Raw genomic sequence first — 16544 nt, 5'->3', positions numbered from 1 at the left:
GTGTGTGTGTCTGTATGTATATCTCTCTATGTCTGTCTCTATGTCTCTGTCTGTCTGTCTCTCTCTCTATGTGTGTATGTCTGTCTGTCTCTCTGTCTGTCTCTCTCTGTCTCTCTGTATGTCTCTCTCTCTCTGTGTGTGTGTGTGTGTGTGTGTCTCTCTCTCTATGTCTCTGTCTCTCTCTATGTCTCTGTCTGTCTGTCTCTCTGTGTGTGTCTGTATGTCTGTCTGTCTGTCTGTCTGTCTGTCTGTCTCTCTCTCTCTCTCTCTCTCTCTCTCTCTCTCTCTCTCTCTCTCTCTATCTGTCTGTCTGTCTCTCTCTATGTCTGTCTGTCTCTCTCTATGTGTGTGTATCTGTCTGTCTGTATCTCTCTCTATGTCTCTGTCTGTCTGTCTCTCTCTCTATGTGTGTATGTCTGTCTGTCTGTCTGTCTCTCTATATCTGTCTGTCTCTCTCTCTATGTCTCTGTCTGTCTCTCTCTATGTCTCTGTCTGTCTCTCTCTACCTCCTCTCTGTATGTATCGTCAATATCATATATTAGGAATGCAAATTGTCGTAATACGTTATTTTTATTCCTGGTTTTAGTGTAGAAGCATATGTAGCCATAATAAGAACCTAACATAGTTCTTATTACTGTTATATATAGATTCAGAACAAATATGGTGCCATTTTTGCAGATGACTATAAAGGACATTTCAAGGTCACCACTAAATGTTTTAAATATTGGCATGCCATATAGTAAAAGAAATGTCACAATGTAAAATACACTAAAATATGTTTAAATATTTGTTTGGTTGACTTTTGTTGTTGTTATGGTTATTTAAATTTCCTTTTGTTGTCATTTATTACGGGATGTACACACTACACAAACATATGTACACACATATAAATACAGGCACCCACATCCACACCCGCACACCCAAATCCAAAACCCACACACACACGTCGGCATAAAGTAACTAAACTTAATAACAACTGTGCCTTGTTTTCTTGCTTCTATTTGCAACAATATAAAATAAAATCTTATTAAATATGTTATTAGTGGTATTAAATTTATTGTTAATGATTAAGTGCACAGGTAACGCATGGCTTATGACAAAGGTAGAAATAAATTCATTTCAAGATGAATGGTGTAATACACATGAACAAAATGCAACATTGGACATGAAGCATTTGATGTTGCAGACAGCAGCAACGTGGTCTGGGTACCACTCTCTCTGATCCACTGATTCAAAACCAGTAACAACGGTTTGTGCATTACCATTGCTTGCTGTTCCTGCTAATGAATGGCAGACAATGATGACTGTTCTGAAGCAAGCCCAGATGATCAATGTTGAAATAATGGGACCAGAAAGAAAAACATTTGTCACCTTTGACATGTCTCTATATGAAAGGCTCGCAGACCAGAGCTACTTCACCCCGAGTACAAAAACAAATTTGTGTCCCGCATTGGAGAGTTCCACACGGTTCTCTGTGCCTTACGTGCAATTGGTGAATCAATAGAGAACAGTGGCACAGCAAACATTTATGGCCCAACTACAACACGGCACATCCTGGTGGGTAAGCATTTGAAGAGGGCCATAAACGCACACATGACAACTGTACTTGTCCTTTTTCATTTGTACTTGGCCACCTCCTTTAAAGAACATCATGATACCTTTGCAGCTTGTTCCTAACAGGTTGATGACACCAAAGCTGCATCTTCAAATGCAGTAACAGTCCAGGACAGTGCAAATAATGTTCTGCAGAAACATAATGAATTAATTTTAACAATGAAGTAGTCCAGCCTAGTGCAGAAAATGAAAGACTTTGATAAGCAAAAACAGTCTCCCTTTTTCAAGGTGATGCGAAGTTACATGGATTCCGTGTTAACACTTCTGCTCTTCATCCGAGCTACCAATCAAGAATTGTGGAGTATGCATCTGGCTTCTCTTGAAAAACCATGCCCTCTCTTCTTTGCATGAGACAGGATTAAATATCCACAGATGGTTCCAGGTTACATCGCTCGAATGTACAGCCTAAAAGAATCTAATCCAGAATTATGCCATGAATTCGAGAAAGGGAACCTTTTTGTAAATAAGAGTGAAGTACTATTCTGGAGTGTTGGTGTGCATCATACTATAGAGCATATCAATCGTATGATGAAAGTGAAAGAAGGTCTCAGTGGCATAAGCCAGCTGCAGCTTTGGAAATATTTTTGAACAGCCCCTGAATTGACACGGCTATCAGAAGAAGTGTATGAGATGGCAGATATTATATCTCATAAACAAATTAAACACCACGAGCTTTCAGCAGCAGTTGTTAAATGTCAGTCATATGACATGCAGAAACTACAGGGTATTACTCAAGAAAACAACCCATTTTGTCAGGGCAATAATGCTCTTGTAAACATAGTGACACGGGCGGTTATGTCAGAGGATGTCAAACATGATATCTTAAAAGCTGATGAAGCTGGGAAACAGTGCTACACTCTGTGGAGAAACGTGTGGTTGGTACAGTTAGCGTTTCAGAGAAGATGGCAAAGTTAAAACTTCGTTATTGGAAGACTGCATGCAAAAGCATAAAAGTAGATTTACCTTCCCAAGTAGCTGAATTAAAACAGAACCGATCACTGTTTGCCAGACAGCTCATTGTTGCTAGAACTCGATCCGAGGTAAACTTTCAGGAAGCAATTGGTTTGTATGCGTTCACCTGCATTCCAAGATCTCTCTTCTCTCCGGATGGTTCTCTCCTCCCCTGTCTGGATAAAAGCAAGCTTATTGCCATATTGGAAGCATCCACACAGTACGAGAATCAGCCAACTAATATGCACGATAACCAGTCATTTAGGGAATCATTTCATTGATGGTATGTCTATAGTCGAAGAACTATCAACATTGTGTGTAACAACATGTCAATACTTTGCTGATCACTTCATCCGAACAGTTGCTTACAGAGCTAAGAACTACAATGCAGTGCACCTCATCTTTGACGTAGAAACATCTTTTTAAAAGCCATCGTTATGGTAAGAATGCCAGTGCCTACAGCTATGAAGTGACAGACTCAACACAGCTTAAGTTTCCCCTGAAGACGTTCTTTAGCGGCAGCAAGACCAAAGACTGGCTAACAGTTTATTTAGCAAGCACCACACTAATTAATTTTGAATTAGGTGACCAAAGCTTTGTTGTGTCTACAACAAAAGGTGTTCATTCAAATCGCATTGATGTAGATCAGTTGTGTAGCAATCGTGAAGAAGAAGACACTGTGTTAATCGGCCATGCACTGCATGCTTCTCGACTAGGTAACACAGTGCACATCATGTCACCTGATAATGATGTGTTTGTTCTGGCTGTAAGAAGACAACCACAACTTGGAGACGGTGTATGCATGATAGTGGGGACAGGTAACAAACGGGCAAATGTGGCACAAAGCTTGCCAGGATTTCATGCTTTTACAGGGTCAGACACTACTGGAAGGTTTGCGGGAAAGGGTAAGCTGACATGCTGGAATGCTTTGCTCAAAACACGACGAAATATTCTTGAATCTTTCAAGCAGCTTGGTAAAGAAAACACCCCATCCGAAGATGCGTTTAGTGGACTGGAAAAGTCTGTGTGTCAGCTGTACTACCCACGCTCAAATGTAGTTGACATTGAAAAGATCAGATGGCAAGCAGAGGCAGAAAATCTTCCTCCTACACGTGCTATTTTGAATTTTCATATTCAGAGAGCTCACTACCAAGCAATGGTATGACGTAATGACTCGATAGCGAATCCAGTCATACCTTCACCTCTGAAATATGGTTGGACAATAGAAGATGAACATTACAGTGACATCAGACAGTGACATCAGACTTGCCACCAGCACCCACAGCCATTTTAGAAGTGGTCAAATGTGGTTGTAGTGCCAGCAAATGTGCTACATCATCGTGTTCTTGCAGGAAACACAACGTAGCATGCACATAAATATATGAATGTGAAGCGGACGATGCAGGCTGTGAGAACATTTCAAAGGAAGCTTTCCTGGATAGTGGGGAGTCAGATGATGATACAATTATTGACTGAATAAGGTGCAAATTATTCAATATAACTGAGCCACAATCAAAGTAAATAGCGTTAACCTTACTTTTTCCACCTGTCAAATACACAAAATACACATATTTTGAAAACAGGCAATGTGCAGGATTCGAACGTGACTGCCCGAAACGTTAACCACTCAACCATCGATTAACAGTTTGGTATTAATACAGTTTGGTGTTAATATACTTGCCCATATCAAAATGCATCATATGAAGTAATAACATAGAGATACATTTTAAATAAATCAACCCAAAGCAGCCACCAGTCTGCCGGAGTCTACGCAGCTGATGTCTATCTACTAATATTATCTGTTGTATAATTGTTATTGCATTGACCCTTAACATTTACCAATGTGATGATACAGACGTTGCAATAAAGACATGATTTCTTTTTATTGTATTGAATTGTAATGTATTGAATTGTAATGTGTTGTGTTGTGTTGAACTGTGTTTTGTATTGCGTGGTGGTTGTACGTGCGTTATAATTAACAGGACTTTTGTAGTCAAAGAAGAAATGTTTCGACGAAATTAAAAAAAAATTGTATTACTAGAAACACTGTTTCTAATATCTGGAGTTAGTTTTGCAGAGAAAACAAATGAACTGAAAACCAGCGGATTACCCTTCCAACCCTCCAATAATAAAAACAAAAAGCAAACCATAACACTTTAGAAATAAAAGAACAAGAAATACAGATTGAAAACCCGTCATGTGGATTCTGCTTTTAAAAGGAAATGGAATCAGATAGAACAAACTGCATGTGGGATGGTGCACACAAAAGATCCCTTTCTGCTAATGTAATGCAGTTTGGACATTTTGGGCCGCCTTGGTACATATGTTTTAGAATTGGAACATCTTGGGCCGAGCACCAAACGAGTGGGATTTCCCTCCGTTTTAATCCGTTCCTTTGAAATGGACTACAATGAAGGGTCAATCCTCTTGGTGAAGCTATTGAGCTTTCCTATTACAACATATATGCATGCATACATACATACATACATACATACATACATACATCATAGACAAATGAAAAAACCCACAAGTAAAATATCTAGAAGCCGGGTCTCAATCACAAATTTGGAACTTTTATCTACTCCCAAAAATACACATGGACTGATATTAACACACCACCTGTCGACCAATCATGTCAGCCTGTGGTTCAGAATCATACAATATTTCGGGATATATAGACTTTCATTTAAAACCAATTGCAAATAGACATGAAAGTTTGGTGAAAAACACCGAAGATCTATCAAAACTATCCAAAAACAAAATCCCCAAAGATTCATATTTTGTTACCCTTGATATTGACTCCACGTATACCACGATAGGCATTGATTCGGTTAGAACAGCACTTGATAAGAATCCAGAAAGACCTGATACAAACTTTATTGAGTTGTTAGAATTAAGCCTAAAAGTAAATGATTTTGAATTTGATGAAGAAAAGTACCAACAAGTGTGTTGTTGTGCAATGGGTAAACGTTTTAGTAAACATTTAGCATCTATGTCGTTAAATAAGAAGAGTCTGCATTAAAGAAATCAACCAAAACTCCTCTTTTATATCTCAGATATTTGGACGATATACTTATTATTTGACCACACTTAAAACACGAATTTTGGAATTTTTAGAACTATTAAAAGAGCAAGATGACAGTATCAAGCGTAAGGCAATAATATCACATAAGTTAATTCATTCTGTTTGGATGTGACAATTTACAAAGGAATACAGTCTGAAACATCAGGTTACCTAGACAACAAACCACACACACAACTTCTCAATTGCAAGTCATTCCATACTTTTAAAGGCATTAAATATCAGATTTCACAGAAATTCGTGTAAGAAAAATTATTTCAACGAGGCTTGTTCACTTTCATTTAGTGCTTTAAAAATTCTGCACGTTTTCTAAGAAAAAAATAATTCTGAAACTGAGAAAATCCCCTTATTTCAACCGAAACATATGCACCATACAAACTTCAACATTACAACCCACCCCATACGACCACTTGGTCTTCTGCTACTTGTAACAAAACTAGATGTAGACTTCACACCTTAATTAAAACGCAGTCGATCTTCACAAGTCAGCAGACCAAATTTGTATATCAAATACGTACAGATTAGAACTATGATTTAAAAACAAAAATGTATAATTAATCACCTGTAATTTAAGCAAAAGAATAGTATGTACAACAAACCCAAACTCAACTGCGAAATAAAGCAGTTTGTCACAAGTATGATGATATTTTTCAACACCTCGGTTGCCAATCATTTCAATCTACCTGACCATTCACTAGATGAAAACTTTGAAATAATTCCAATTGAACAACCCCCGTTATGTGGTTCAAAAGATGAAACAGACATTACCAATAATAAAAACAATAACACAAAAACAAAAAAACCACCAAAACATTTGGAGTCAATGTCGAGTCTGATAAATCCGTAGAGAGAGACAAGATATTGGCAAAATTAACACAGAAGAATATTTTTTCAATTTGCAAACTGAAAAAAGCCCATTACAGCTCGTCCAGTTATTGCAAACCCAAGAAATTCAAGTCTCAGGGATATTGTAGTCTCCACCGAACTATCTGCCTAAGCCTGTAACCCTCTAACCCAGTCCATTGGCCAGCGATTTGTTGGTTTGTTTGATATCCCCTTTTCCTAATTCATTTCTAAAAACAAATGAATATTATTTGGCTAATGAACAAAACATAGTACTAGCCAAACACTTTAAAACAAGAATGATCAGAAGACAGTTATATTTTGGATATAATAACGGTCAACGTAAAATCTATTTCTAAGCCCTGATGCAAAATTAGAAATTATAAATTTTTAGAAATACATACATACATACATACATTCCAAATAAATCAGTATTTTGGGCTGGCACATTGAACTAATTATTTAAAAATACAAGTAATGTCATATAACATAACAAAACAAGTTTTAAATACATTCCTCAGTATGTATACGCTGAGATATAAAAACACATAAAATGGCACATTTGCATTTGCGTATGCAATCATTTGCATATACATACGCAAATCTTTGCAGATATTGACATATGCATTTACTATTTAATAAACTTGTATATTTTCTCCATCCAAATATATATATATTTTTTTTACTTATTTTGAAATTATTTAAATGACTATCTTGACTTTAAAATACCATTGTGTTTGTTATTTATTATTATTATTATTATGTTATGTAATAATTCGAGGCCCAAACGCTGACATTATCTATTGTTCTTTGTCAGGTGCAATAAATAATAATTTGAAAAAAGTTCTTTAATCAGCAGTGGTAGATCATGAGAGGAGCTCACTCCCACCAGTTTGTAGTAGTTTATTCCTCTTTCTAGTGAAAAATAAATGAATATAAGAAGTATGGTGTTTTTGACATGCATGCCATGTATATGGGGATAATATATATGATTACTAATGAGGACAAGTTGTTCGATAATATGTATGGAAAGAACAAATAGTGGAATTTAAGGAACTGCATTTAAAAGCCCCACCAAAAACCCCCCAACAACAATGAAATATTTTTGTGGTCTATATTTTCCAATATGCTTCTTCATTTATATTTTAACGTGCTATCAAAAAAAAAGAAAGTAACAATTGTTTATCTGATCAAAAACCTGTTTTATTATGTTTGTTATACAGTCCATTGTTATGCACCGATTTAAAACCCTATTACTTATATCTTTACATTTCTGTAATATAATAATAATAATAATAATAATAATAATAATAATAATAATAACAGCTAATGTATAATGTGACCAAGTTTTATCCAAATGAATTAAGCAAATTCGGCAAGAAAGAAATAAGAAGCTGCGTACATTTTTCATGCTTTGCCAACATGTTAACACACGTGAATGCCGACATTCACCTTTGACTTCTTCATCAGTCAGTCAAATTTTGACTTTCGATATGTGTACTATTGACGTCTCCGGTAGATGCGCCGTATCTTATACCAGCTATTATCCATTTCCTGTAACGTTAGCCATGCATTTGCCCAACTGCTATCGCCAATTATCTGCCTGATTTCTGCTACAACACCACTACCTCGCCCAAAATATCTCAGTATTCTGCGCACACTTATGTCAGTTGGTGAATTGGGCAGCAATGCTGGATCCATATAAATCTCAGGAAAACCAATAGATGATGTGATTTGTCTAAAAAACTGAGAAACATCCATTAGTCTGTAAATTGAAACTGGACATATGGATATGCATTGGCGGATAATGTTTTCAAGAACTAAATTTGGAAGGTAAGGACCACTGTCGGGTTCACCATGGCAGCGAGCCACGTCTTGTGTTTGGTTATGTCCTGCATTATTGACACCTGCAGATTCTGCTAGGTGGACATCTCCAACATTGGCGGCTTCTTTCGTGCTCATGTGTTCGGATATATCAACATCCCAATTATGGCCACTATTCTCCTCTTGTATTGTTAAGTTCAGGTTAACATCATTTGTTAAATCACTTGGTGGTGTATGCCTGTGTTCGGGTGCATCTGTCTGGATTCTACATGCATTTGGGGATAGGTGTTTCAGATACTTTCTGACAGAGCTTTGTATAGCAACGCTAACATAATGCTCGCCATTTTCTTCTGGGTAATATCCCAATGTAAGCAAAGGTATTTCTGGTTCGAATGTGCCTGAGTTAGATATAAGTCTGGTGTAATTCTCACCCTGTGAGCTTAAAACAAGAAACTGGCAATTGAATTCTCTGGAGACAGCTAGTAAAGTAAGGTGATCACCAAACGTTGTTACGTTTTGCATTCTATGTACGTAGTCGTGAACTGATGCCCACCTACAATAAAATCCTCAAAGTATTCTTGATTGTATAGAATATGCTCGACTGCCGCTATTCTAATTTGAGTACCCGTTCTATGAATACCAATTCTTTGCAACTGGTCTGCAGTGGCATCAAACTGGCAATTTCCATATCCACTGGGATCCTTGGCAATGAGGACATCTTCCTGGTGGTTAAACAAGGTAACATGACTCGTTTCATTGACGTTTTCCTCAATTGATATGTTCCCTTCTGATAAGCGTCCGTCATCAGAAGATACAGCATCTCCATATGACTCACTTGTCAAGGGTATGTAGTATTTTGTTCGATGGAGTTGGCGCTTTCGAATCTCTTTAAATATCTTTTTTGAAGCCAATTGTCTCTTCTTTTCCTCACTCTCTGTGAGGCTGGTTATGAATTACACAGACACCCACTGCTTTACTATCTGCATGTTGGGATCTTTGAATTTTACCATATATCTGGAATATGATTTATCTCTTTTCATGATTGTTGCCACTATGATGGTGTGTTTCTTGGGTACTCGTGACAGGGAAGAAGGGTATTTTAGCAGAACTATTTCACCCTTTGCATATATTGAACATGCAAACCTCCTCGAAAATATGTACTTCATTTGAGTGGCACATTTTTCTGAAGCAGAACTGGCTTTTTGTCTGATTTCATCAGCAGATCCAACATATTTTCCCCTGCCAAAGTATACAGTGAAAGCACTTTGGTAGCCTAAAACCTCTTTTGGCTGATTGTTGAGTGTGTTTGCAATGTACTGCAGATTTTTTACCCAGTTGTAACCTAGCTTACCAAATTTCAGGATATCGTACCTGATTTTCAGTTTTACTGACCTGTTTGCCCGCTCTACCTTTCCTTGTGATTGGGGATGAAACGGGCGACTGTGGATTAGTTTCACCCCCTTTTTAGAAAGAAATATGGGCAATTTCCCTCTAAATTCAGGCCCATTGTCACACTGTACAATATCAGGGTACCCATGCTGTGTCAATATTGCTTTCACAGCTTGCAGTACACAAGCAGCACTTTTGTTTTTTAATGGTTGAAGAAATACAAATCTTGAAAATACATCAACCAGTGTCAATATATATCTGTAGTCGGTCCCCTTTGCATGTACAGCTTCCCACTGCATGTCAATCAAATCCATTTGGACCCTTTCAAAAACCTTATTCGCCTGTATACGTTGTAGTGGAGCCTTGTTTGAGAAACGTGCGTTTACACGTGTATGTGTTTTGTCATTGTGTAAAATAGTTCTAACACGTTTCTCACTGACTCTTCACAACATGAAACAAAGTCCTTGCGCCTGAGCCCTTCGATTTTTTAAATTCTCTTTTCACTAACTTGTTGAGGGCAGTCTTGGCTAGTACTTGCTTGTCTTGATAGTAAGTAATATCTTCTCTCTTACTACCACTGCCCAACACCAATTTGTCCTTATATCTCCAAAATTGTACGATTGCGGTTTTCTGCTTTTGTGTTCTCTCTTTGACGGGTACTCTAAATTCATCTTTCAGAAGTAATACCCATGTGCTGTACGTTTCCTCGTCTAGAGGCCTCATCATGTATTGTTAAACCAACAGAAATAGTTACCTAACAACACCACGATCACGTTTATGCAATAGGTATTAAAAATTAATATATGTTTAATAGTTATGAAAACGAATTTGTTAAAATGTGTAAACCTATTTATCCAAAATGTATTTCAAAATTAAACTATTGGTTAGCAAAACTTCACACTATTTAACCAGCAGTTATGGAAAATAGTTGGTTAACGGTGCCCTAAACTACTTTGCCAACATTTATGAAAAATAATGAACAAAACCTTGAACTATTTAACCAAATCACACTTTATGTAACATTTTAGAGAAAAAGTCAGTCTGTTAACATTTTTAAAAACAGTTGTTTATAAATTGAAATAAATGGTCAACAGAATCTAGTTAACCATCAGTTATTTAACAAATGAAATGGTTAGCACTTCACATTCTATAACCTAGTTATTAAAAGAATGAAACAGCTGCTGTAACAACACCTATTTTAACAATAGTTTTGTAAACATTAAAATGGTTAGCAACACTATATAACTAACAGTTATTGAACAAGATGAAATCGTTGGTTAACAATACCTTTTTAACCAAAACGTATTACCAATACGAAAACAAATTAAGAAGTTGGTTACCACCAATATAACGAAAACGATATTACAAAAAAAATCATGAATTTGGTTAAAACCTATTTAACCAAAACGTATTATCGCCACAAATGACTAAACACGTGGCAGTATTTAGCAGTTACCTAAACGAAATGGCTAACACACTTGTGACACTATTTAATCCAAATTAAATAATTGATTAACAAAACCTAGTAAGCTAACAGTTATTTCAAAATGTAACAGTGGCAATAATTGGTTATCAAAACCTATGTAACCGACGATTATTTCGATAAAAAACGCAGTTTGTTAACAAACAATTACCCTATCTAAGGAACCGTAATGAAAACAATATATACTCTTCAAAAAAAGAAACGCAAAAGGGTACAAATGGGTAATTTCCTACCGGTTCATTTTTGTGAACATTGCATGTCCCAAACACATTCCCACGGTTAATTCGTGGTAAAAAAGCTACTGTGCAATAAAGTTCCAAAATGTGAATATTCGCAAAAACGCAGCCACGTGCAAACCATGTCACCACTGCCCGTGCGTTGTCTGCACGTGCAACATGAACACCGACAGTATAAAAGTGCAGGGTGTTCGCTTGCCTGGCCTCTGTATTTGGCCGACAGTTGACAATCCAGGACATGCCACGTCTCAGTGAACCGCAGAGAAAAATGCCATCGGCCGACTAGACGCAGGCGAAAACAGAACGGCCGTTGCCAGGGCATTCCATGTGTCCCCAAGCAATCTCCAGACTGTGGGACCGTTACCAGCAACATGGATCAACACGTGACCTCCCTAGATCCGGTCGACCACGGGTCACTACCCCCGGGCAGGACCGCTAATCCGGGTACGCCACCTTCGGGAACGATTGACTACTGCCACCTCCACAGCCGCAGCAATACCAGGTTTGCGCAGGATATCCGACCAGACCGTACGGAACCGCCTACGTGAAGGAATTCGTGCCAGACGTCCAGTTCGAGGTGTCATCTTAACACCAAACACCGTCGACTCCGACTGCAGTGGTGCCAGATTCATCGACAATGGCCTCAACTGTATTTAGCAACGAGTCCCGAGTTCTGCTCCGACGTCATGATGGAAGATGTCGATAGGTGTCGTGGTGAACGTTACAAACTGCGTGCAGGAAGTGGACAGATTCGGTGGGGGTAGTGTCATGGTGTGGGCAGCCATCTCACACACTGACCTGGTCCACGTGCAGGGCAACCTGAATGCACAACATTGACCAGATCCTCCGGCCAACATCGTTCCAGTTATGGCCAACGCCAAACGCAGTGTTCCAACATGACAACGCCAGGCTCAACAGCACGTCTCACAACGGCTTTCCTAAGAACAACAACATTAATGTCCTTCCTTGGCATCGACATAATTTGAACCCAATTGAGCATCTATGGGACGAAACGCCTCCGACAGCGACAACCACAGCCCCAGACCCTAGCTGTTGCAGGCCGAGTGGGCCACCATCCCCCGGGACGATCCGTACTTGGTTGCTTCAATGGGCAGAGGCAGTAAAAAACACCCGCTCCAGTTGACCTTGGTGGTGTGTCCTATCACAACAATGGACAGAGTGAATTGTGAACAATCCTGCAACCGGATCCATAATAATTAAATCAATTCCGTAATGACGAAATGTGGTTTTGCAAGAGTATATATATAAAGTTGGTTAACACGTAATACGTTTTTAACAAACAGTAACTGTTAACAAAACAAAAACCGATGAAAAACCTCACACTACTTAACCAACCGTTAGGAAATAGATGGTTAACAACAAAACAGACGGTCTCAATTATTGAAACTGTTGGCAAAAGCAAGAACACGTTGTTGTCTTATGAGCTTGTGGAAAACAAGTGAAATATTTTGTTACAAAATTTGTTAAGTGTAGTCTTCATTTAAGATGTATCATAAATTAAAATAATGTATGCATGAGTGGGGATATTAATCCAGAATCGTCTCTATATCAAAACTGACCTAGACACTATGTGCACGGTATATTTCGTCTAAATAAGATAAGACTAGTAGTCTGGTAGTCTGTTTAAAGGTTTAATATGCAGAATATTTTTAATATAACAGCATTTATAACAGTTCCTCAGCTTTTGTTTCCTATCCGTGAAACCCAGTTCACCGCTTTCCTTTAGATTGTATTGTAACATTCAAACGTGCCTTGGGGAGTGGCAGATCTCCTATAGACGGTGCAAAAACGACGAAGCCCAAAATGTCCCAACTGCTCAAGATGTCCCAATATGGAATTTTGGGCGGACACCGGCCCAAGATGTCACAATTCTAAAACACATATACCAAGTGGGCCCAAAATGTCCCAACTACTGAATAATGTGTTGACGCACAAAACTAAACGAATAACAGTACATATATGTATGTATATTTGTATGCATGCAGGTTTATTTTGTTTAGCAACACCTCTCGAGGACATTGACATCCAATAACCGATGATTGATAAATCAAACATTTGGTAATTTTTACATTAGTAGAAGGGGATCTCCAATATGCACCATCCCACAGACAGAATAACACATAACACGGACGTTGATATACAAGTTGTGGTGCATTAGGTGGAACAACTATGTAGATGTGTATACATTGATGTATGTATGTATACACGTATGTATGTATTAATCTATGAATATCTATATATTGTATGTATGTCAAGTTTGACTGTTACATACATAGATATTAATGCACTGGTGTAGGGAATAATGAAATCCTTTCTGGTCTCACAAATTGCTGGAACAGGAACCTGCGGCACCCAATCGCCCGCAAATTGAAGACTAACTACGATGCGCTTTGAGCTATTGAGGCATGCATAAAAAGGATGCTCTTTAACTCAATCACATGCATGGGGCCTATGATCTACGCTGTCGATCCCGCTTATGTGCATGACACAGTGGGCAGACCTGGCACTGGCTAGTATGTATTGATGTATGAATACTATGCGCCACTTTATTACAAAACGACATGTACCAGTGTGTCGTTTTGTAATAAACTGAAATAATTCCGTTTGTTTGTTAAAACTGATAAAAGTTGGAATGGGAATTTGTTGCCCATGTCCTGTTGAGCATTGACAGTGATTTTGAGATATGAATAAGCAACATAACATATGGAAAATAAAGTTTATTACAAAACGGCACTTTAGCGCTATTACTCCCAAAACACCCTTAACGCACTTACAACAATATTGGTAATTTCCCACGTCTGTGGATCGACAAACTAATGAAAAAATATGCCAAATTTGGTCTGCTAGTACATATTTCGGCCCCTAGATTAAATTAGAGTAGATTAGAATTAAATAAAAACGATTTTTTTTTTTATTACAATTCGACACTTTATTACAAAACGACACGCAACACACCACAGCATCGTAAAGGTCTAAAATTAAAGAGCTACTCTCGATTCACTAATATCAAAACCTATATTAGCTCGGCCATTTACCTTTCGACCGACCGTTCAAGATCGGGCTGCTGGTGCTCCCTTGCACCTGCCAGTGCAGGCGGTCCCTCCTCTCCCCTCCCCCACCTTTCCTGTCATGGACGGAGGAGCCGGCCAAGGCCGGCTCTTGTGCCCACGACAGGCGTGCGCTACAACAGCTTGTTCTGAATGTGCACGTAAAACCCTATGACATGACATGAAAGTAGGCCATCATGATAAACATCGACAGAACGTCAAATGCGAAATTTGTAAAGTAATTTTTGCCGTTGCAAATACCCAGACCAAGATACATATAGTTTTAACTGGTGTCAGTAGTCCTTATCGATGACACATTGATTGCATCTTTATAATATGTCACAGAGTAAACTAGCAACACTGGTTATTTGGTCTATGTAGGCATAACCGTGTTTTGTTGAAAGCATGCCTGCTATTTAATGAAATCTATCTAGACCTTGACATGCAATAATAGCCGTTTTTAAATGCAGTGAGCAACTTGTTACAAATATATCTTTATGTTAATGTTTTAAATTTGTTTGTTCTTTTATTTCTTTATATCTTTTTATTTATTTCTAATCATTCTCTTTTCTTTCTTTTTTTCATTTCTTGATTTCTTTTAATTATTTCATTTATTTATTTTAAATTACATTAGGGCATGATATTAAATGGTATAAATACTATATATAATAGAAAAAAGAATAGGATTTTTTAGGTGATCCAACATTTTGTAAAACATTTTAATAATTAAAGTTTGATTTTATTTAACGACACCACTAGAGCATTTTAATTTATTAATAATCGGCTATTGGATGTCAAACATTTGGTAATTTTGAAATTTAGTCTTAGAGAAAAACCCGCTATTTTTTTCCTTTAGTAGCAAGGGATCGTTTATATACACCATCCCACAGACAGGATAGCACATACCACGGCACATACCAGTCGTGTTGCACTGGCTGGAACGAGATTTGTTTTTAAAAGTGTCTATATTTAGTATATTAGTACAATAATATTGCATACGGCGATGGATGTACTGTTTCATCAAACATCCAAATTTAAGAACAATAAATTTGGGTTTAGAAATTGATTGGCCCCCTCCCTCCAAAAACGTTTTGTAAATTACAACCAGCATAGATATTTCTACATATACATGTATATTTATGAATATAAAATATTCGATCATATCCAGCACTTGCCTCAAAAATAAGATTTTAACGTTAAAAATGCCCTACAATTAAATTAGCGCCCTGCCCCATCAAAATGCTACCTAGAACACTGTATATATATGTATATATATATATGTATGTATGTATGTATGTGTATATATATATATATATATATATATATATATATATATATATCTATATATCTATATATCTATATATATATATATATATATATATATATATATATATATATATATATATATATGTATGTATGTATATAGTCAAACTGCCATAAACCAAATCTCGAAAACTCTATCTATGTATGTATGTATGTATGTATGTATGTATGTATGTATGTATGTATATATATATATATATATATATATATATATATATATATATATATATATATAGTCAAACTGCCATAAACCAAATCTCGAAAACTAATACGTATCGATATCTCAAACTAATTTGTTTCTTGTTGCACCACAAAAATTTAATAGATATTGTATTCTTGTGATGTTATGTAGTATTTAAAAGACAAATGAATTGTCAGCCAAGCGAAACTAGTGTGTACTTGTGTTGGCTGTCGAGGTTCCAGGTGATAATTATCGAATAAACAATCAAAGACTAAGCGCAATTCAATCTAACTTATTTTCGTGCTTATATCCAATTAAAGTTCAAGCACACTGTCCTGGGCATACACTTCAGCTATCTGGGCTGCCTGTCCAGGACAGTGGGTTAGTTGTTAGTGGTTAGTGAGAGAAGAAAGTGTCGTGGTCTTACACCTACCCATTGAGTCGTTAAAACTCGCTCCGTGAGCCGGTACCGGGCTGCGAACCCTGTACCTACCAACTTTATGTCAAATAACCAAAACACATACAGCAACCTTTGATATACCAATCGTGG

At 37.3% G+C, this 16544-nt stretch overlaps 1 protein-coding gene across 1 annotated transcript in view; it reads right to left on the bottom strand.

The window, feature by feature from the left end:
- The window catches only part of LOC121381758 (laccase-4-like), a 49674-nt gene extending 41222 nt beyond the window's left edge, over nt 1-8452 (bottom strand). Inside the window, exon 1 of the mRNA XM_041511107.1 lies at nt 8347-8452. Coding sequence (XP_041367041.1) covers nt 8347-8452 — 106 coding nt within the window. The remainder of the gene's footprint in view (nt 1-8346) is intronic.
- Nucleotides 8453-16544: the final 8092 nt, after the last annotated feature.

The sequence above is a fragment of the Gigantopelta aegis genome, chromosome 9, assembly GCF_016097555.1.
Source record: "Gigantopelta aegis isolate Gae_Host chromosome 9, Gae_host_genome, whole genome shotgun sequence".
Lineage (NCBI taxonomy): Eukaryota > Metazoa > Mollusca > Gastropoda > Neomphalida > Peltospiridae > Gigantopelta > Gigantopelta aegis.
Note: the sequence above shows the minus strand (reverse complement) of the source record. Positions and strands in the feature narration are given on the sequence as shown.